The 22,500-nt window shown below is 46.0% G+C and overlaps 1 protein-coding gene across 1 annotated transcript in view; it reads right to left on the bottom strand.

The window, feature by feature from the left end:
- Positions 1 to 22,500, bottom strand: part of LOC145406460 (rhomboid-related protein 3-like) — a 234,790-nt gene that overhangs the window by 177,562 nt on the left and 34,728 nt on the right. Inside the window, exon 3 of the mRNA XM_080277615.1 lies at positions 14,144 to 14,308. Coding sequence (XP_080133741.1) covers positions 14,144 to 14,308 — 165 coding nt within the window. The remainder of the gene's footprint in view (positions 1 to 14,143; positions 14,309 to 22,500) is intronic.

Raw genomic sequence — 22,500 nt, 5'->3', positions numbered from 1 at the left:
CTTTTCTTTTCTCTCCTCCATTTCCTCTCTGCCTTCCTCACTTCCTTCCCTCCTTTTTCCTTCCCTTCCTTTCCTTTTCTCCTTCCCTTCCTTTCTGACCCCTCCATTCTGCTGTCTCTCCCCATCCCTCCTTGCTTCCTTCTTTCCCTCCTTCCGTCCATCCATCCATCCGTCCTTCCCTTTCCTTCTTTCCTTCCTTCCTTCCTTCCTTCCTTCCCTCCCTCCCTTGGTTCCTGTTTCCTTCATGATTTATACATTTGCATGGGAATTAATTTTCAACAGTAATATAATGAAAGGGAAAATCCAGATGACTGTTCTGTATGCATAATTTTACGTCAGGAATAACACTTTCATTGATTCATTACAGGTATACTTCCGTCCCACAGGTATACTTCCTACAGGTATACTTCCGTCTTACAGGTATACTTCCTACAGGTATACTGCCGTCCTAAAACGTATTACATCTACCTAAATACATATACGGATAATTTCACTTTTTTCTTTCTTTTTCCTGCCGGGTGTCATGCCGGAGGGGGAGGTGGGTGGGGGAGGGGGCTGTTCTTATCAATCCGTTTTCTCACACAAGTTAGTTCAGACCTTTAGCGTAACCACTTTCCCTCCACAAACAACCTCGTTACAGCCCACTAGGTATTCTCTTATCTCGATTTCCTGTAGGTCTCTCTCTCTCTCTCTCTCTCTCTCTCTCTCTCTCTCTCTCCCTCCCCTTCCAATCCTCTCCCCTCTTTCCTACCTCTTATACACTCCACCTCCCTCCTCTCTTTCCTCCCCCTTTATATTTCCTCCCTCTCCCCTCTTTCTCTCCCCTCTTTCCTCCCCCTCTCCCTCCCCTCCAATGCCCCCAGACAAGGTTAAAGGGTCTAAGGTAACAATATGTCTGCGTTATGGACATTCCTACCACTCCCCTCTTATACCCCTCTCTCTCTCTCTCTCTCTCTCTCTCTCTCTCAGCATCCGAAATAGAAAAATGGCACCTTTACGCCTAGTTAGAGTGAACGGAGTATATCTTTCCTTCTATTTTCTATGTCTTTGTATATCTTTTCCTTTGACATTGTTCCTGTGGTTCTAACTATCGATTTCAACTTTTATTTTCACCCTCTGTTTCTCCTGCCTCATTTTTCCCTCCTTCCTTCCGGTCGGGGGAGGTGATGAAGGAGGGAGGGAGGAAGGGAGGAAGGTAAGGAGAAAGGTGAGGAAATGGAAGGAGGGAGGGAGAGGGGCAAGAAGGTGAAAAGGGAAGAGGATAAGAAAGTATTGAGAAAGATATAGGGAGATGGATGGATGGATAGATGGATGGAGTAATGAATGAATGGAGAGAGGGAGGGAGAAAAAGATGGATAGATGGATGGATGGAGGGAGGGAGGGAGAAAAAGACAGACAGATACATGGATGAAGGGAGGGAGGGAGGGATAAGAAAGAAGGGAGGGGGAATGACGGAAAGGGGGGTAAAGAAAAGAAGAAAGAGAGAAAATATGGGAGGGAAGGATGACGGTAAGGAAGAAAGGAGTTAGTTTCATACAATGGCACGCAAATGACATTCTCTCTCTCTCTCTCTCTCTCTCTCTCCCCAAAAATCCCCAAATGCAAGCTAGCCTTTCTGAAGCACGTGCGATGGGGTATGGGCTCTACTGAATGCCCTCTTAGGAATTTAATGGGGATGATGGGGATCGGGGAGCTTAAGAGGGGGGAAGGGGTGGGGGAAAGAAGGGAAGGGGAGAGTGATGGAGGGGGAGGCGAGGAAGAGAAGGGAAAAGTAAGAAATAAGGTGGAAGAAGGAAAAAGGGAAGGAGAGGTGAAGGAAAAGGGGGAAGGAGGCAAAATGGAGGAAGAGGGGGGAAGAAGGCAAGAGGAATTGGAGGAGGAGGGAGAAAGAGCGGTGAGAGGAGAGGAAGGGAGATATAAAACAGGGGTAGGAAAGAGAGGAGGAGTACAGGAAGAGGAGGAAATACATAGAGAGAGGAATGGACGAAGGCGGAGGGAGAAAGAGAGGTGGGAGGAGAAGGAGGAAGAGAAATAGGAGGAAGAGAAGGAGGGAGGAAGACAAGTGAGAGGAGGGAAGGGGAAGGGGGTGAGATAGGGGTATGGAGATAGCTTGAAGAGAGAGCAGTGACATTGGTTAGAGAGTACAAAGGAGTTCATATGAGTTCAAAGGAATACAAAGGGAAGCAATCAACAAGGCACATATTGGTCGAGACGAGGCCTTTTAAAACAACCCCTTCAGTCCGTGGAGAAAGAGAAAAGGAAAGGGGAAGTAAACGAAGAGGGGAGAAGCAGAGGGGATGGGATGATGGAGATGGGGAGAGGGGAGGAAAAGGAGGGTGATTATGAAGGAAATACAGAGAGTCAAGATGGAGGAAAAGAAGGTAGGAAGGGAGGGTAGGGAGGAATGAAGGAAAAACGAAAAAAAAAGGGTGAGGAAAAGAATGAAACATAGGAGAATGAAGGAGGAAAGCGAGAAAGACGCACTGGAGGAAAGAAGAGAGAGGGAAGGAAAAGGAAAAAAAGGAAAGGGGGGGAAAAGGGAAAGTGAAGGGAAAAAGGGGAGGAAATAAGGGAAAATAGGAGTAGGTATGACTTCCCCTTGTTATGGCAACCTTGAAAGTCCTCTGGGGAGCCATGAGGGGAGAGGAGGGGAAGGGGAAGAGAAGGGAAGAATAATGGGTGAGGGGAAGAGGGAGAGAGGGAAGGGAAGGGATCGGGGAGGGGAGAGAATGGGGTGAGTGGAGGAAAGGATGGGGGTAATGGGAGGGAGGCGAAGCTTATGGGCAGGAGGCTGAGGGGAAAGAGGAAAGGGGGAAGAGAAAAGAGAGAGAAAGGGAGAGGATGAGGCGAGAGGGAGGAAAGCAAGAGGAGAGAGAGAGAGAGAGGGGGGGGGAGAGGCAATGGAAGAGGAGAAGAAACATGATGAGAAAGGAAAAGGAAGAGAACGCTAAATAAATGAGAGAAGAAGTGAATGGGGACAAGAAGAGAGAGAGAGAGAAAAAAAAAACTGTCTACCAAAATCAAACGAAAAATAAATAAAAAAAAAAAAACATAATCACATACCCAATACATCAGAAAATAAAAAAGAAAAAATGTAACGCTACGAATTACATGAAACAAACTCCCAGGAAATTCTTTTTAATAATATACAGGGGAATTTAAAGAGGAATTTAAAGTGTGTGTACTGAGGCCAATGAGATGCTAGGAACAAGGTGAGCAGAAGGCAAACCATTTTTCTTCCTGTAACAACCCTCTCACACAATTACCTCTCTCTCTCTCTCTCTCTCTCTCTCTCTCTCATCTACTTCAAGCTCCTTCCTTCCACCTCCTTGCCCTCTTCTCTCTCTCCCCTCTCTCCTCTTCCTCCTCCTCAAACATTCATTTTTTTCCTCCACCTTTTCATTACCCCTAACTAACCATCATCATTTCCCCTCTAACCCCCCGTCTCTTAATCCCTTTCCCCTCTCTAATCCCCTCCCTATCCACCTCTACCTTCCCCTCCCCCACGCCCCCCTCCAAAAACAATGCCTCTCTCCCCAGCACCCACCCCTCCCCCAGAAATCCGCAACTAACAGAAGGTTGAAATATGATGAAAGGAGGGGAGGGGAGAGAAGGAGAGAGGGGAGGGGGGAAGGGAGGCGTAAGGACGAGAATAAACACGGGAGAAAATAGAAACAGGGAGAGAAAAGGAAGAAAGGGAGGGAAGGGAGGAAAAGTAAGAAAAGGATAGTATATACAAAAGAAAGCAAACAGTAGGAAGCCAATTGATTCTTACGAGGTCGTCTGACGTAAGGTATGTCTATGGTATCTATTTTATAACAATCTTATTAATTAAAGGTACGAATAGGAAAACAAGGCTCTAACTGGCCTTTGGTTCCTTCTTCCATGCATGAAAAAAAACTAACCACTCCCTCCGACCGAAACTGAAAGAAAAAGTGAGAGAGACCATCATGTAGCACTGAAAATCTGTCTTGGAAATTTTTAAGGAAAGGATTAAAAGCAAATGTTCTAAAATCTTTGTCTATAAGAGGGGATGGAAGGGGGACGGGGAAGTGGAAAGATGGAAGGTAAGGGAAGGAGGAGGAGGAGAGAGGAAACGACACTAGGAAGTAAGAAGGGGGAAGAGGGGGAATGGAGGAGAAATGACCATGGAGAGGGAAGAAGGAAAAGGAAGAGGGATGAAAGAAGGAAAGGAAGACGGAGGGATATAAGAATCGTGTCAAAGTTGTTCAGTAAATCCTGAACAACAGCAACGAAATCTACCAATAGAGGCAAAGAAATAAAGAAGAAGGTACTCGTAAATATATAAAAAGAATTAAAGGAAAGAAGGAAAAATGTTTATAATAGAGATAAAAAGGAAGTTAGAAGAGGAAAGCCCATGAGAGAGGAAAGAAAGCAGTGCCAAAGGGGTGAAAGGAGAGAGGGAAGAAGGGAAGGGGTGAGGGGATGGGGAGAAGTATATTGGGAGATCAGTAGTGGGGAAATGAGTGTGGGGAGAGGGAGAGGGAAAATGAGGGAGAGGGAAGGTGAGGGGAAAACATATGGTTATTACAGAGGAGGGCAACAATGAGAGAGAGAGAGAGAGAGAGAGAGAGAGAGTACTCAAGTGAGGCAAGACAGACTGGCAGGGTGGTCCTTTTGAGATAACGAGACAGGTGCTTCTCTCTCTCTCTCTCTCTCTCTCTCTCTCTCCTTTTCGTCCGGTGAGTTCTTTTCTCCATTTTAAGTCCAATCCCACCTCTCTCTCCCCTCTCTCCTCCCTCCCCATTCCGCCTCCCCTCACTCACGGACCTCCTCCCCTCAGATAACACCTCCCCCTTTTCCCCTTTTTCTCCACTAAGCTATCCTAAATCTCCCCCTTTCTCTCTGCCCTCTGACTCTTTCTCTATCAACCCTTTCCCCTTTTCTCTTCCCCTCCTTTTCTTTCTACTTTTAATTCGTTTTCCCTTCTCTCCCTTTTTCCTCTCTCCTTTAACTCTTTCCTCTTTTTTTTTCCTCCTCCTCTTTTCTTCATCTCCTCTTCAAGCCAACGTTCAGATTGTCCCTGTTATCCCTGTTCAACTAAAGCTTACTTATAAAATCTACCTGTTCAGCTTAAGTACAATTTCTTCAGAGGTTGTTCAATCGTTCTTCGTGTATATGAAAGCCTTTCATCCCAATCCACATTTCTGAAGACATCCTCCATGCCTGTAGTGATGCTAGTGGTTGGGGAAAGGGGAATTGGAAGGGGAAGGGGTGGGAGAGGGGGGGAAGGTGGAGAGGGAGGGGAGGGGTATGAGATGAGTGTGAGTAGAGTGGAGTGGGTGGGCACGAGACACTTGAGGCACCGCCATGATAACAGAGGACCGCCTGTGCAGTGTTACCTTAGTGTTGCCCCATAAACTTACCCTTCCCTACCCTACTACCTTTCCCTGCCCTGCCCTGCCCTCCTCTACCCTGCCCTGTTCTACCTTGCCCTGCCCTAGCCTACCCTGACCTGCCCAACCCTATCCAACCCTGCCCTGTCTTGCCCTGCCCTCCACTAGCCCACCTACCCTACCCTGCCCTAGACACACCCTAGACCCTATAATTCTCCTCTTAACCTTATCTCATACAGTTCCCAGGCCTGCCCTACCTAACATCTTCCAGCCCTACCCTACCCTACCCTACCCTAACCCACTCTACCCTACCCTACCCTACCCTACCCTACCCTACCCTACCCTACCTTACCCTACCCTACCCTACCCTACCCTACCCTACCCTACCCTCTTCCCTATTCTGTACCTTATCCTGTACTATCCTACCCTCGAATTTTTCTGTCATACTCTTTGCTGAGAGAGAGAGAGAGAGAGAGAGAGAGAGAGAGAGAGAGAGAGAGAGATGCCGTATAGTAGGCATAAGGTTCAGGTGAGGCAGAGTCAAAGTGAGGCAGATAGCGAGGCAGGATGAGTCAGAATAAGGCAGAGAAGGACAAGGTGAGGAAAAGGGTGAGGCAGACTGAGGCAGAGAGAGGCAGGACGAGAAACTGAGGCAGGAAAAGGACAAAGACAGACAGGCATGAGACAGGAGCCAGAGAGGGTGATGGAGAGGGAGGATGAGGTGTAAGAGAGTAAGACAGAGAATGTGGAGGGACTGATGCAAGGTGAGGCAAGGAGGGAAAAGTTAGGAAGAGATGAAGTAAGTAGGGGAGGGGGTAGGAGTGATAGGCAGAGCATGGGAGGGGTAAGGTAGGCAAGGAAGGTGTGGATGAGGCAAGGGTGAGGAGATAGGGTAAGGTAAGAGTGAGGCTGGGAAAAGGAGATGAGGTTAGGGTGAAGCAAGGTAAGGGAGGTGAGGCAAAGTCGGGAGGAGGCACAGTAAGGGTGAGAAGAGTAGGGGTGAGGCAGGGGAAGGTTGGGTGAGGCAGCAGTACTCAGTGACCCTCTCTTGCAATATTAGTCTCTGTCACCAGGCTCTAGGGGGCGTGGGAACCCTGCCTAACCCCCCACCTGCCTGCCTCACACCCTTGCCTACCTCATCCACCTGTCTGCCTAATCCCCTAGCTCTCTGCCTACCACGCCTGATCCCTCACCCACCTGTCTGCCTCATCCCCAACCTGCCTGTCTGCCACACCTGTCTGCCTCACTCACCCGTTATTCTGCCTGCCTTACCCCACCTGCCTTCCTACCACACCTGCCTGCCTCACCTCCCTACTTGCATGCCTAACACACCTGTCTGTCTCACCCCCTGCCTCCCACACCTGTCTGCCTGCCTCTCTCAATTGCACCTCTTCCTCTTCTTCACGTCTCACCCCCCTGTCCGGTTCATAAAACTATTTTCCTCTCTCTCTCTCTCTCTCTTCCGAAATTCCTCCTCCTCTTCTCGTTCCATTATAAATTTCCCTTCCCTGTTCCCTCCCTCCTCTCCCTCCTCCTCTCTCCTCCCTGTTCCCTCCCTTCTTCACCCTCTCCCTTCCTTCAATTAGTTTCCAACTCACAACTCTTCACTGCCTTCCTCCCCCTCCCTTATTCCCACCTTCCTCCCCTTTAATACTTTCTCCCCCTCCCCCACTTCGACTTTCACCTCTTGTCTTTCACTTTCTTTTTCCCTTCCCACTTCCTTCCCAGCTCCTTCCACTTGCATATATCCCTCTCCTCTCCCCTCTCTACACCCTCTCAATCCCTAATCTCCTTCCCTGTCCTTCCTTCTCTCCCCTAACACCTCCTCTTCTCCTCTCTAATCCCCCTTCCTCTCGCTCATCCTCTTCCCTCTCCTTCTCTTTCCTCACCCCTCCCCTTCCCGTGTCTCTCTTCTTCACCTATTCCCTCTCTTTCTCTTCCTTCTCACTCTTCCCCTCTTTAATCCCCTCTCCCCCATCACAGTGCACCCACACGCCCCTCCACACCCTCTCCTCTCACCACTCCACTCCCCATGCCCCTCTCCCTCCTTCCCTCTCCTCTTCCCCACGATCACCAAAAGGAAGGTACAAACAGATCTACATCTATCCCCTTATACTGCTGATACTTCCTTACACTCCCCTGCTCCCTCATACGTGCTTCTTGCTTCACTCTTCAAATCTTCACCTTACAGAACTGGATATATCAGAGTCATAGTCTTTTGTGAACAGCCTCGAAAGGAACATTTGAGCCTATTGCTGCTTCTTTCCTGTGTGTGTGTGTGTGTGTGTGTGTGTGTGTGCTTACTTCCAGATAACAGTGTTCAGGCTGGGAAAGATCTCATGACGTGGAGGAGGTAACAAAGGCTTTATGTAAATCCCCATTAATCTCCAACCTAAACTGACAGGAAGACTGATAATGGGCCTTCTAAGTCCACGAGATGATAAACAGGGCTTAGTGAGCCTCCTAAGCCCACGAGGAGGTAAGTCAGACGTGTTAGTGAGCCTTCTAAGACCACGCAGAGTTCAGGAAGAGGTGGTAGTGAGCCTGCAAGGACCAAGACGACACCCTCCCTTATAATTCCCGCCCCATCCTTCACTTCCGAGTAGCGACGGAATAGATAGAAGGTGACGTGAGAAAGGTGTGTGTGTGTGTGTGTGTGTGTGTGTGTGTGTGTCTTATAATCCATACTACCTGACGATTTTATTCAGCTTCAGGGATTTTTTTTTTTTCTTTTTAAGCGAAGGGGTAATGGGAAATATAATAGATTTTTAATAGAACAGTGTCTATTGTAGCCTCCTCCTCCTCCTCCTCCTCCTCCTCCCCCCAGGTGGTCATCAGAATGCAGGTGGAGTAAGAGAGCTTCCGGGGGAGAGGTGAAGGGGGAGACTGTTCCCTGTTTCCTACCCCATCTCTCTCTCTCTCTCTCTCTCTCTCTCTCTCTCTCTCTCTCTCTCTTTCTCTCTCTCTCAGTTCATGGCTTGCAATATCCGGATTTTCTTAAATTTGGATTGTGTGTGTCTGGGACTTCCTCTCTCTCTCTCTCTCTCTCTCTCTCTCTCTCTCTCTCTCTCTCACACACACACACACACACACACACACATTCTTGCTTCATCTGCAGTCCATTTCCTTCATCCAAAAATAACAACAATAACAAATGAAAGAGAGAGGGATGAAGGAATGAGAGAGAGATGAAGGAATGAGAGAGGGACGAAGGAATGAGAGAGGGATGAAGGAATGAGAGAGGGATGAAGGAATGAGAGAGGGATGAAGGAATGAGAGAGGGATGAAGGAATGAGAGAGGGATGAAGGAATGAGAGAGGGATGAAGGAATGAGAGAGGGATGAAGGAATGAGAGAGGGACGAAGGAATGAGAGAGGGACGAAGGAATGAGAGAGGGACGAAGGAATGAGAGAGGGATGAAGGAATGAGAGAGGGATGAAGGAATGAGAGAGGGATGAAGGAATGAGAGAGGGATGAAGGAATGAGAGAGGGACGAAGGAATGAGAGAGGGACGAAGGAATGAGAGAGGGATGAAGGAATGAGAGAGGGATGAAGGAATGAGAGAGGGATGAAGGAATGAGAGAGGGACGAAGGAATGAGAGAGGGATGAAGGAATGAGAGAGGGACGAAGGAATGAGAGAGGGATGAAGGAATGAGAGAGGGATGAAGGAATGAGAGAGGGATGAAGGAATGAGAGAGGGATGAAGGAATGAGAGAGGGATGAAGGAATGAGAGAGGGATGAAGGAATGAGAGAGGGATGAAGGAATGAGAGAGGGATGAAGGAATGAGAAAGGGATGAAGGAATGAGAGAGGGATGAAGGAATAAGAGAGGGATGAAGGAATAAGAGAGGGATGAAGGAATAAAAGGAGGGATGAAGGAGTGAAAAAGATGAAGGAAGATGAAGCGCTTATAAAAAGAAAACAAAGAAGGAGAGAAGGAAAGGAGAAGATGAAAGTGAAAGGAAAATTGAAAGGCAGAAAAACAATCACTGAAAGTTTCGATATTAGCAAGAAAGTAAGAAAGGGTGGGAGACGAAAAGTGGGAGAAAAGAAAGGCTATAGGAAGGAATGGAGAAAAGGGATGAGGGAGAGGAAAAATGGGAAGGGAGGAGCAAGAGGAGGAAAGGGAAGAAAGGGAGGAAGGAGGGGAAGAAAAGGAGGAGGAAGGGGAAGAAAGGAAGGAAGAAGGGGAGGAAAGGAAGGAGAAATGGGAAGAAAGGGAGGAGGAAGGGGAAGAAAGGGAGGAGGAAGGGAAAGAAAGGGAGTAGGAAGGGGAGAAAGGAAGGAGGAAGGGGAAGAAGGAGAGGAGTGTGGGAGGGAAGAAAAAGAGGGCGGAAGGAAAGGAAAGAGGCGAAGGAAGGGAAAGAAGAGGAAACGAACGGAGAAAGGAAAGAAGCGGGAAAGATGGAAACAAAAAGTGAGAAAAGTAAGGAAGAGGGAAGGAAAGAGGAGAGAAGAAACTGGAGGAAGGACACGGAGAGAAAAATAAATAGGAATATATAAGAAAGCGAAGGAAAATACGAGAGAAAAGAAATGAAGGAGGGAAAGGAATATGCTAAAAAGGAGGAGAGAAGAGAGAGAGAGAGAGAGAGAGAGAGAGAGAGAGAGAAAGAGAGAGAGAGAGCACACCTGTTCCCTCCTGCTCATTACTACTCAGGTGAGGCGTGTCGCCGGAATACCTGAGTTACCCCTCTAGCTTGCATCTCTCACTCTCTCTCTCTCTCTCTCTCTCTCTCTCTCTCTCTCTCTCAATTTTAACTTCCTCTTCCTCCAACCCCCCCCACCCATCCTCTCCCTCCTCCCCCACCCTTCTTCTTCCTCTAATACCCTCCCCCATCCCCACCCCCTCTATAACGCCTATGCAAAAAAACTAGAAGGCTTAGTCTGCATTACACGATTCTATTCACTCAACTCTACATGGATGGAATAATGTAAGAAAGGGTCTCTCTCTCTCTCTCTCTCTCTCTCTCTCTCTCTCTCTCTCTCTCTCTCTCTCTCTCTCTCTCTCACATGTTCTTAATTTCGTCTTTCCTAACCCCCTTCTCTGTATGACCCCCCCCCCACCCTGACCTGACCTCACATTACAGGAAATTGGTCACGTGTTCTGCCCCCCTCCCCCCATGTCCACCACACTTATGTCACCCGTCTGTGGTTAAGTGCGTGCGCGCGCGAGCTTAAGGTGGGAGGGTGGAAGGGCTTGGTGTGTGTGTGTGTGTGTGTGTGTTGGTAGGTAGGTAACATGGGTTATATGTAAAGTCGAAAATCGTGTTTGTGTGCGTGTTGCAGCCTTTTGCGCGCGCGCGCGCACACACACACACACACACACACACACACACACACACACACACACACACACACACACACACACACACACACACACACACACACACACACACACACACACACACACACACACACACACACACACATCTGCCGGGCCGCCTTGTTATGCACTCGGAAGCGGTCAGGTCATAAGAGGTCAGGTTGCCGGAAGTGTGGCTGGACAGTCTTGGGTCAGAGGTCAAGGGGGGAAGGGGGGGCTTAGGCGGCACACTCCGGGGTTGTGTCCAGAAGTAAGGTCAGAGAAATTAGGTTAGGTTAGGTTAGGTTGTCACGTTGGGTGGGGTGGCGTGGGTTGGGTTGAGGTTGGAAATTGGGTTTGGTTGAGTTGGGCTGGGTTGGGTTAGCGTGCCATTAACCTTTGTGTGCCAGTACAACCAGTATGGAAAGTTCATGTACAAAGTCGTGAGCACCTTTCACAGATGGTCTAATATTGAAGACTAGGAGGGTTAGCCTTAGAGTCGTAGCAGGAAAACTAGGAAATTATTAACTTTTCCCCGTTTATAAGGTAGTTAATTATGCGGACCCAATTTACAGGAACACAGAGCAGTCAATGAGAACAGTGACTAGGCAGCAAGAACTACTATTTATGTTTACTCCCGTACGCGCGAAGCCCCACAGGTGTGTTAAGAATATTACCCTGAGCCTCACGGTCCCATCGCCAGAAGCGGATATACAAAACTACGACCGTCGAGACTCTACCAAATGAGCAGAGTTATTTCCTCCGTTACGATTGCGAAGATACGTCTCTCTCTCTCTCTCTCTCTCTCTCTCTCTCTCTCTCTCTCTCCTCCCAATTTCTTCTTTTTCTCTGTCACTCTATTCTCATCCCAAAGTTCCAATTCCCTTCCCGTCTCTTCACTCTCTCTCCCACCGCGACCCTCCCATTCCACAGCCACCCATGTCCCTCTCTTGATGACCTGTCCCTTTCTCCCCTCCCTCCCTCCTTCCCTCCCCCGCCCCTCCATCCGTCACCGCCCCGTCACAGGTTCGTGCCGGCCTCCCCGTCTCCCAGATCACACACACCACACACACCATCACCCACAAGCACCACAGAGGCTTAGGCCACGTTAAGCAGCCTCGAAGGACTGTCTAAACCTGGCCTCGAGTTGCCTGAATATCTGGAATGTCGAGGGTGATTATTTCCTCTCCCAGTTTCCCATGAGATTAATGTCATGTGAGGCTAAAGTTCTTTCACCTTAACCTGGCGTAGATTTTCGGCCTCTGTTTCAAGCAGCTTAGTGGCACAAAAAAATTATACCAAGCTGCTACATCCTTTCTGTAGTACTTCCACGTGATTAGCACCATATTCTAGTGATAACCCATTCTTACAGTTCAGGGTTTAAGGTGAAGAGGTGGTACTTCTAGGCCACGTTAAAGTAAAAATAGTATAGCAGGGACAGCACCAGAAAGGCATCACCACACTCTAGAAACTACCAGGGTGTGTTTCTAGGTCCTACCCTATGAGACGTCCCTAGTAACTCCTCTCCTACTCTTCTTTCCTCTTCCCTTACCTTCCTCCTTTTCTCCCTCTTCTCTGTATCATCTCCCCGTCTCTCTTCTCTACCTCGCATTCTCCCTCCCCTTCCTTGTCTCATTTCCTCTCCCTCTCTTTCTCCCTCTTGTCCACCTCCTCTCCATGTCTCCCTTCCTCCTCCGTTAACTTCCTCTCTCCTTTCTTATCCACTTCCCTCCCTCCATTCCTCCACTTTCCCTCCCTGTCCCAGAAGGCCACTCAGAGATGGGTACAAAATAAAGGCAAATATAAGAATGTAAACACAGGAGTATATTTAAGTTACTCTCACCTCTCATCTCCTATTTCCATTTCTCTTTTTTTTTTTTCCTCCATTCTCCTCTCGTCCCTCCATGTCTCCTCTCCTCTAACCCTCTTTCATTCCTCTCTCCTCCCTCTATTCCTCTTAACTCTCTCCTTTCGACTCCCCATTCCTCTTCTCTCCCCTGTTCATCCCTTTCCCCATCTCTTCTCCTCTCCTCTCTTTCCTCCTACGCTGTCTCTCCTCTCCTCTTTTCACGCCTCTTCCTTCCCTTCATTCTCTCTCTTCTCCTCCCTTCAGTAGCCTCTTCCCTCCTTCCCTCCCCTCCCTCCCTCCCTCCATCTCTTCTCCCTAGTGATGGCTTCCTAATGACTCCTTAAGCCTCCCCTCCCCACACCCCATTTTTTATGCCTCTTCTCTGTTTCTTTAGTCACTTATTTACTTTCTGTCTGTCCATTCCTCAGTCCTTAGTCGCCCGCGCTGAAGTGAGACGGCACAATAGGAAACAGTACGCACAGCCATCATCATCATCATCATCATCATCATCACGTACCACCACCACCATCATATCCATCTTAAATCATCACCACCACCACCACCACCATCATAAATCATCATCACCATCATTACCACTACTACCACCACCATCATTATCATCCCCGTCTTCAACGCTCTGAGGCCACTAAGAAGATGGAACACTACAAGAAACTGTACAGGGAACTTAACGAAGAGTAAATACAATCATGCACACTCTACAACTAGCAGTGAAAACCAAAATCATACATGACATGGAAGTATGAAATTGGAGGTTAAGGAAATCGGGACGAAGGGTGAGAATATTACGCTAAAAATAAGCAGACGAATAGCTAGTGACTGAAACTATGAAAATCTAAGTTTGTACTGGTTGCCCCTAAAGACCATCGTTTTCTTCCATAGCCTGTACTAGATTCCAACATAGAAGATGGTGAATTATTGGGGACTCTTCTCCATATTTTCTCCACTGAATTTTGTATGCGTTTAGTGTCGAATACGTTGTCGTGATGAGAAATAAATTGTTTTATGGACGAATTAATAAAAAACTTCTCCCCAGTCTTTTTTTTTCTCTCTGCCCTAATCAGAAGTAACTTAAAATTGCGAGACAGTCATTTTGTCGACCAGTTGATATATACTAACTTCCAGCACACTAATTCTAACCTAATGAAGATCCCTAACCCCTTTTAGCTCACCTGATAGCCAAGTATAGTTAGAGTGGGCGGTTGATTTGACTAGTAACCAAGGAGATTCATTCCTAAACTCATAACTAATACTCACTGAATGTCATGCACCCACGGCTTTGTACTGAAGTATTGTGTTAAGAAAGCAAATATACACGCACTATTAACTATATGTACAAAAAAAGTGAGAAGCAAGTACATACATATTAAACAACGACAGGCACAAAAAAAAAGACAAAACTGAAAACATTACATGGATAAAAGCCAAAAAAAAAAAAAAACGAAAAAAAGCAAAATTGTAAAAACGACATGGACATGGGTAAAAAAAAAAAAAATGGACAGAAAAACATGGAAAAAAGCAACAAAAAAAAAAAAGTAAAAACGACACACACACACACACACACACACACACACACACACACACACACACACACACACACACACACGAGTACTCACCACATTAACAAAGTCCTGGAATGTGATGGCGGAGGTGGAGGGCGTGAGTGCCTTGGCCGCCAGCTGCTCCCTCTTGTGCACATCCACGGCCGCCACGAACTCAGGGTGCACCAGGGCGTTCCGGAAGTCAGGCCACGGGATCTCGCCAAACCCCTCCAGGTCGAACTGACGAAGGAGAGAGAGAGAGGGGGGGTTAGGGGTATGAAAAGGGGTGAGTGTGTGTGTGTGTGTGTGTGTGTGTGTGTGTGTGTGTGTAAAGGCTAAATTACTGTTCCTACTGTAAATACATATATACCTAACCGCAGATATACCTCTTAAAGAAACAGTAATTATTTCCCACGCTCACAAAAGAACCAAGTCTGATCTAGTAAACACAGGCTTCTTAATGTGCACTTTCTGCTGCGTAACTGTACATGCGTAATCTATCTATCTATCTATCTATATAACCAAATTCCTTAATACCGTAAAGGGTGGCCACAAACAAATCGCCTTCATGTCGCCCTGTCCCTTGCCATTACGCTGCCCTCCCCCTAACTAGAACTAACATCACCCAGTGTCGGACGCGTCTAGTGAACGTGAGCTACTTTTTTTTTAATACATGAAAGAAGGAACCAAAGGCCAGGAGCCAGCAAAATTTTTCCCTCGAAGAAGAAAACAAAAGCAAGATACCAGAGAGCCAAATTCAAGATCCGTTCATTTCGCGATGCCTGTGCACACTACGTTATTAGGACTGGAGATCAGAGGCAGTAGGAAATACAGAGGGAGACAGTTCCAGAGTTGCTTTGGACTCCTGCAGACGCATTCCCCGAAACAAACATAGCCTTAGTCTTTTGCACCAGAGCACTCAAGATGTTAGTGTGGTGATACTGGTGGTTGTGGTGATGGAGGTGACGCCAGTGGTGGTTATGATGGTGGCAGTGATGACAGTGATGATGGCAGAGTGAGTGATTTTTGGAGACACTGACAACGGTAGAGGGAGTGATTTTTGGAGACACTGACAACGGTAGAGTGAGTGATTTTTGGAGATATTGACAACGGTAGTGAGTGATTTTTGGAGACACTGACAACGGTAGTGAGTGATTTTTGGAGACACTGACAACGGTAGAGTGAGTGATTTTTGGAGACACTGACAACGGTAGAGTGAGTGATTTTTGGAGACACTGACAACGGTAGAGCGAGTGATTTTTGGAGACACTGACAACGGTAGAGTGAGTGATTTTTGGACACACTGACAACGGTAGAGCGAGTGATTTTTGGAGACATTGACACCGATAATAGTCACACTCACAATTCTCAAAATCATGACCCCATTTTTTTTTGCTTACCTAGGAATGGCCGAAAGCATTCGACAACATCTGTCTATCTATTAATCAATCTATCTGATAAAAACATAAGTGTATAAAACTTTTCCACACACCTTCAAAATACACTGTAACAAATATTCGTTCAATCGTCCTTACTCCCTCCCCAGGAAGAATATCATCCTTCTCTAGTGCGTCCCCAATCACCCTCCATAATAATAATAATAATATAATAACAATAATAATAATAATAAATGAAGTAGCTAGTAATATTACACTACTCCCTCTTTCAGCACATGTACACTCGCCCTTTAAGTACAGTAAATAAATAAATAAAAATACTTGTACTCCCCTCCTCCTCCCCCACCCCACCCCTCTCCACCACAAACACCTGCCGTTACGCTACCTGGCAAAAAAAAAAAAAAAAAAAAAATGGCGGACACCAAAAATCGCTGAGGCAAGAAAATGGGATAGGAAAATAGGACGATGGAGAGAGAGAAGACACGCGACCTGCCCACCACGACGAAAAATGTGAGAGAGAGAGAGAGAGAGAGAGAGAGAGAGAGAGAGAGAGTATATCAGGAAAGGGGTGGGTGGGGGTGGTTGTTACTTTGGAGGGACGGATACGGATAGAGGTCCTTATCTTGAAGCCACCCCTCTCAGGATGCGACGTAAGGCAATGGATACATGTTTTCCCCCCGGCATTAACAGACGGATGGATAGGTAGATAGATTGACGGACAGACAGACATAGATAGACACATGGATAGACGAGTTTCCTCATTAACAGCTCTCTATCAGGATCTGTGAAGCCAATCCACGCGTTACATTTGCTTTCTTTTTCCTCTCTCTCTGTCTCTCTCTCTGTCTCTCTCTCTCTCTCTCTCTCTCTCTCTCCTAATACTCATTTCTCTCTATTTTCCTAACACTCATTTCTCTCTCTCTCTCTCTCTCTCTCTCTCTCTCTCTCACCACGCACCACCGGCGTTTGACATCCACTGTCACTGCTCCAACACTCCACTCTCGTTTTTCATCCGCCCGCCACGCATTCATTTTATTCACGGAGCTGCTGGCCCATTTCACCGCCCACATTTTATTCATTATACACATCTCTTCATTAATATCTCTTTTTCATTCATTATTTTATATATTACACACGCCTAGTCATTTATTTTTCATTTCCATTCATTATTTTATTTATTACACACACTTATTCAGTTATTTCTCTAATTCTTATATTTCGGATTTATTCATTATCTCAAACATTTTCATTTTAATTTTTCAACTCCATTTTTTCAAGTTTTATATATTTTTCATTTTCTATTACTCTTTATTATTTATGTTTTTTTTTTTTCGCCTATCGACACACGTGGGTCAAAAATCAATCACTCAGGTTTTCCTACCCTTCCCATCAGGCATGTCTTAAAAATATCCCCACTAATACCAATACACCAATCCTGTATGACATTGCAGTAGCATGTACTCAATATGGACGGTGGATATTAGCGCCGAAGTGGTGACAGGTGGAGGTATGTAGTGCGTGGGAGGACTACAAGGCCTCAAGGAACGGGCTGCGAAACCTATGTCCAGTCAAAAAAAAAAAAAAAAATCAGCATCCATATAACGTAGCCTGAATGTTTAGTTGAGCTGCCTGCCCCCCACCCCCTCTCTCTCTCTCTCTCTTTCTCTCTCTCTCTCTCTCTCTCTCTCTCTCTTACTCCAAATTTCCCCTCAGCCATAGACATTAAAATGAAAAAAGTGATAAAGAGGTTAGGAGGAGGGATGAACAGGTAGGCTACAGGGCAGAGAAGGTGACACAGAGGACAGTGGTAGTTGTGGATTTGGGAGATTTAGTTGGGGTATATTTGGTTGACCTTAATGTTTTTCTGTCCTGTATTCAGCTGTAAACTTTATTATTATTATTATTATTATTATTATGATTATTTTAGAGATAACAAAAGAATGTGATCCATTCTGTTTACCAGTATTTTTAATTCTTGAAATCTTTATCTCAAATACGTATTTAAATGAGAGAGAGAGAGAGAGAGAGAGAGAGAGAGAGAGAGAGAGAGAGAGAGAGAGAGAGAGAGAGAGAGAGAGAGAGAGAGAGAGAGAGAGAGTCGGCCACCCACCACCCGCATTCAACCACACACACCACCCAGAGCGACGGAGATATTGAAGCTACAGTGAAATCGGTCTTTTTCATCATGATTTGCCTCATTTACTTTCCCAAACTCAATAATGGCAGTGATTTTCAATGGACTGGATTTCTGTTTCCTCCTCCTCCTCCTCCTCCTCCTTCTCCTTCTCCTCCTCCTCCTCCTCATCATCATCATCATCACCCAGTCACCTAAATTCACGTGGGGTGTGGAGATTCAAAGCTCGACTCTTGGACTTCCTACGGGACTGGAATCAGAGGAAAAAACGAAGCCCCAAGCACAGACACGGACAATACTCCCTGGGCAGCCTCTCCTCGCCAACTCTATGTACTTGATAATTTACCTATTCCCATTCTCTTTACCTCAGTATTACCTTACCTCCATTTTCTATATTTCAGCACCTCCTTTTTCTATATTTCACTCTGGAAAGTTCATAAATAACCTCTTTCCATTTTCTTTTAAGAAAAACCCTGACTCAACTAATTTCAGTTCTCGCTTGAACGCCATCTTCAGTTTCTATCATTTCCCCACAAAACTCCTTCCATATTTCATCATTTCCTTGTTTCCATTTTCTTTAGACATTATCTCACTACCATTCTCTATATTTCAGCACTTCCGTTTTCTATATTTCACCCCTGACTTAACTATTTCTCGCTTCAACGCCATCAACTTTTACTTTTTTTTTATCTTTTCACCACAAACTTGCTTCCATTTTCACCTTGCTGCTGTTTTTGCTGTCATTATAGATGCAGGAGGCGTGAAGTGTGGCTGAGACAGGCACGAATCAAGCGTGGAAGACGAAGAGGAGGGGCGGAGTTCGTGGAGATGTGTGGGATTTTGGTTATTAATTATTGGTGGTTTGAAATAAGATTGTAATGGGTAGCTGTTAAAGCGTATTATGGTGAAAGATGCGCTTCATATGGAAAGAGATAAAGATAGACAGATAGACTGATGGATCGGTAGGTAGACAGATAGATAAACAGGGCATGTGGACAGACAGAAAATGTTAGATGGGAAGAACACATACTTACGTAACAGGATAGATAGCCAAACATATAAACAGGCAAACAGATAGATATAGATATATACTCACAGTCGGCTGACAGATTTAGACAGAAAAAGACAGACAAATAGGTACGGTATAGATGCAGTAGGTAGATAGCTTGGGACTGATAAACAGAAAGCTAGACAGACTGACAAGTAGATAGACAAATGAAAGAAGGCTTGATTTTGACTAATTAATAAACAAATATACAAAACAACAAGAGCAGCACCCGTCTACCACACACTCACACCCCTTTTTCTGTCCAACTCTCTAATTCTGATGCAAAATCTACCCGGCACTCCCAGGCCTCCATCCACACATCAACTCTGCAACTCTCTCTCCTTCCTGTCTTTCCCCCTGCCTACGGCTTCCAGTGTTCAGCCACCTCGAAATGAACGGATGTTGAGCTATACTGATACGGATAAAGACAGGCAGATAGACGGATAGACAGATGCAATATAGATACATAAATATGATATAAATAGATACAAAGATAGATATAAGGGTAGATAAAATTGTGTGTGTGTGTGTGTGTGTGTGTGTGTGTGTGTGTGTGTGTGTGTGTGTGTGTGTGTGTGTGTGTGTGCGCGTGTGACGATGTTTTCAGACTTCTACCTTCATAAATATACCACCAAACAACCAGATAAAAGGAGGAAAGAAAAAATCATATATAATACTTAAAATATAAATAAATAAAAAGTAAAAGTCTATCCTATATTACCCACTGTGAGGTGTAGGAGTTCAGGGCTAAGGAAACGTGCTGCTCTCGCGCGGCAAATGCGGGTGTAAAAAAGAAACACACAGACAGACAGACAGGAATACCCCTCCGATAATATTCTCTCCAATGTTTACACCGGACTTTCCACGAAGCTTACTGAAGTGGTCTGGCGGGGGGGGGGGGTAAGGGCCAGGTGACTGATTGGTGGGGAAGTGAAAGGTGTGGTGGTGACCGGATGTGGTGAAACTGTGGTGAAAAATGGTGATGAAACGGGTGAAAAATGACTGGTGATGAAACTGGTGGTGAAAATGACTGGTGGTGAAACGTGGTGAAAAATGAATGGTGGTGAAACTGGTGGTGAAAAATGAATGGTGGTGAAAAATGAATGGTGGTGAAACGTGGTGAAAATGACTGAATGGTGATGAACCTGGTGAAAAATGGCTAAATGGTGATGAAACAGTGGTGAAATATGAATATGGTAAAGCAGAGGCAGAAACTGACAATGTTGGTAGATTTGAGATGGAAGCTGAAAGGTGATGACTGAGGTGTGGTAAATTAGAGGTAGGAAGCGACTGAATGAAGGTAAGTAATCAACATTATTACTATTATTATTATTATTATTATTATTATCATCGACGTCGTAATCATCATTGTTGTTATCACCATTATAAGTATCATCATCATCATCATCATCATCATCATCATCATCATTATCATCATCCTACGCCAGCCTTCCACTGCAGGCATATCTCTCCCAGCTTTCTCCACTCTGACCCGCAGACAGTTAGCCCTTTCACTGATATATGTCTTCCTCAAGGCAAATAAAACTGTTCTTTCCTCTCTCTCTCTCTCTCTCTCTCTCTCTCTCTCTCTCTCTCAGGAGCTTTATTGGTTATGCAGGACCTGTTGCCGAGGTGTGCCTGCACTCCTGCCTATCCTCTGCCTTACCCTGCCTCACACTAAATGCCTGGCCTACCTCACCCTACCTTCCCTCTGCCTGCCTCATCCCTACCTCCTGCCTCTCCTAATTCCTCTCTTCCTTAATCTGCCTGCTTCCCTGCCACACCCTTCCTTCCTGCCTCACCCTGTCTTCAAGCTCTCCATCATGCCTACCCTTGATTTTCCTGCCTACTCCCTGCCTCATTACTTTTTCCTGCCTCTCCTCTGGCCTGCCTTACCCATCTTCTACTGCCTCTCCCAGCCTCGCCTCTGTCTCACCCCCAACCACTTTTCCTGCCTCACCTCTCATCTCCTTGCCTCTCCTCTTACCTTTCTGCCTGCCTGCCTACTTACATATCCTCGTCTTACCTGCCAGTTTCTCTGCCTACCTCCCTGCCTCATTTTCTTACCCTCCTACCTGTCAACATTCCTACGTGTCTACCTCACCTGCTTACCTACTTATCTACCTTGCCTATATTCCTGCCTAACTATATATCTGCCTATTCTGCCTGTCTGCCTTCCTGTATGCCAATTTATTTTACCTACTCACTAACAATGGTAGACTTCCTGCCAACCTGTCTACCTGCCTACTACTACCCACCCACCTACTTAACTATCTACTAATTACCTGCCTACCTACCTAACCTCCCTACCTGTCCAGCATAACCTAATCTACGTATAGCTCCTTCTCCCACTTGTCTACCCTACCTACCACCCCACCTACCCTGCCTACCCCTGCCTAAGCTGCCTATCCGCGTGAAAGGTGTGGGGGAAGCGCTGGTCGTGTCAAGGCTATGAGGGAGTGCCGCGTGGAGGGGAGGGGAGGGGAGGTGGTGAGATGTGTACGTGAGAAAAAGGAGAGGGAAAGAGAAGAGGGAGGGAGAGGGTAGGGATAAGAGGGGGAGTGGGAGGAGGAGGAAGAGGATAAGAAGGGGAGTGGGAGGGGGAGGCAGAGGATGAGAGATAGAGTGTGGGTGTGAGAAATGAGGGAAAGAGGTGTGGGAGGGGGAAGGAGAAGGAGAGAGAAAAAAAGGGGTGTAAGAAAAAGTAAAGGAAGAGAGGGGAGAGTTGAGGAAAGGAGGAAAGGGGGAGAGTTGAGGAAAGGAGGAAAAGGGAAGAGTGAAGTGAAAGAGAAGGGGGACGAGGAGGAGAGAAAAGGCAAGAGAAAAACAGGTGCGATGGATGAGGGGGCTGGGGGGGGGGTGAGGGAAGTGGGTGATAGGAGTGTCAAAGGGAAGAGGAGGAGGAGAAGAAGAAGAAGGGGGAAGAGGGAGAGATAACTAGTGAATGAGGAATGGGGAGGGTGAAGGAGGAGAAAGGGAGAGGTGCGACCGGAAGAGGTAGGGGAGGAATGAGAGAGAGAGAGAAAAAAAACAGAAGAGTATTACCGCAGGGAGGGAGAAACAGAAAAAAGAAAAGAAAAAAAGAAGAATATTAACTTACAGGGAAAGAGAAAGAAAGAAAAAGAAGAGATGAGTGCAAAAGCATTTATATTAACCTTTGAATGTCATTAAAAAAAAAAATGGTACAAAGATAATGCTTTCACTTGTAATGCAACCGCGTGATGAAAGTTAAATACCACCATCATCACCACGATCATCATCATCATCACCGTCGTCTTATTTCTCAACATAAAATAGGGAGAATACTGAAATATGCATCAAAATCCTTAAAATACTGATGTATAAATTAGAATTCATACACATAAAATAGAGCTGTTATAAACAAATTAGAATTCTGACAGACCAATTAGAATTCTGGTATACACACTAGAGTTTTGATATATGCCAGTATTTAAGGTGAGATATTATTTACCACTATCATACGGGGCAGATTAATAATAGCAATACTACCGATACTGTACACACACACACACACACACACACACACACACACACACACACACACACACACACACACACACACACACACACACACACCAGTCAGTTCCGGGAAAGTGGAGTGTGAAAGCCAATATATTACACCACCACCACCACCACCACTCCTCTCTCTCTCTCTACAACCCACATCCTCGTCAGTCTGTGAGTATACATACATACATATATCCATACACACAGTACATGATATAAATGATGATGATGATGATGATGATGATGATGATGGTAAATGCACGAAAGCTCTTAACATCAACACCTCACTCTTGTCACCTCTTACGTCACGCTGAGAATACGTGAT

Source organism: Coenobita brevimanus, chromosome 70 (genome assembly GCF_032717465.1).
Source record: "Coenobita brevimanus isolate Jiangsu-jjx chromosome 70, ASM3271746v2, whole genome shotgun sequence".
Classification (NCBI taxonomy): Eukaryota; Metazoa; Arthropoda; class Malacostraca; order Decapoda; family Coenobitidae; genus Coenobita; species Coenobita brevimanus.
The sequence above is the reverse complement of the archived record's forward strand: the minus strand, read 5'-3'. Positions and strand labels throughout refer to the sequence as shown.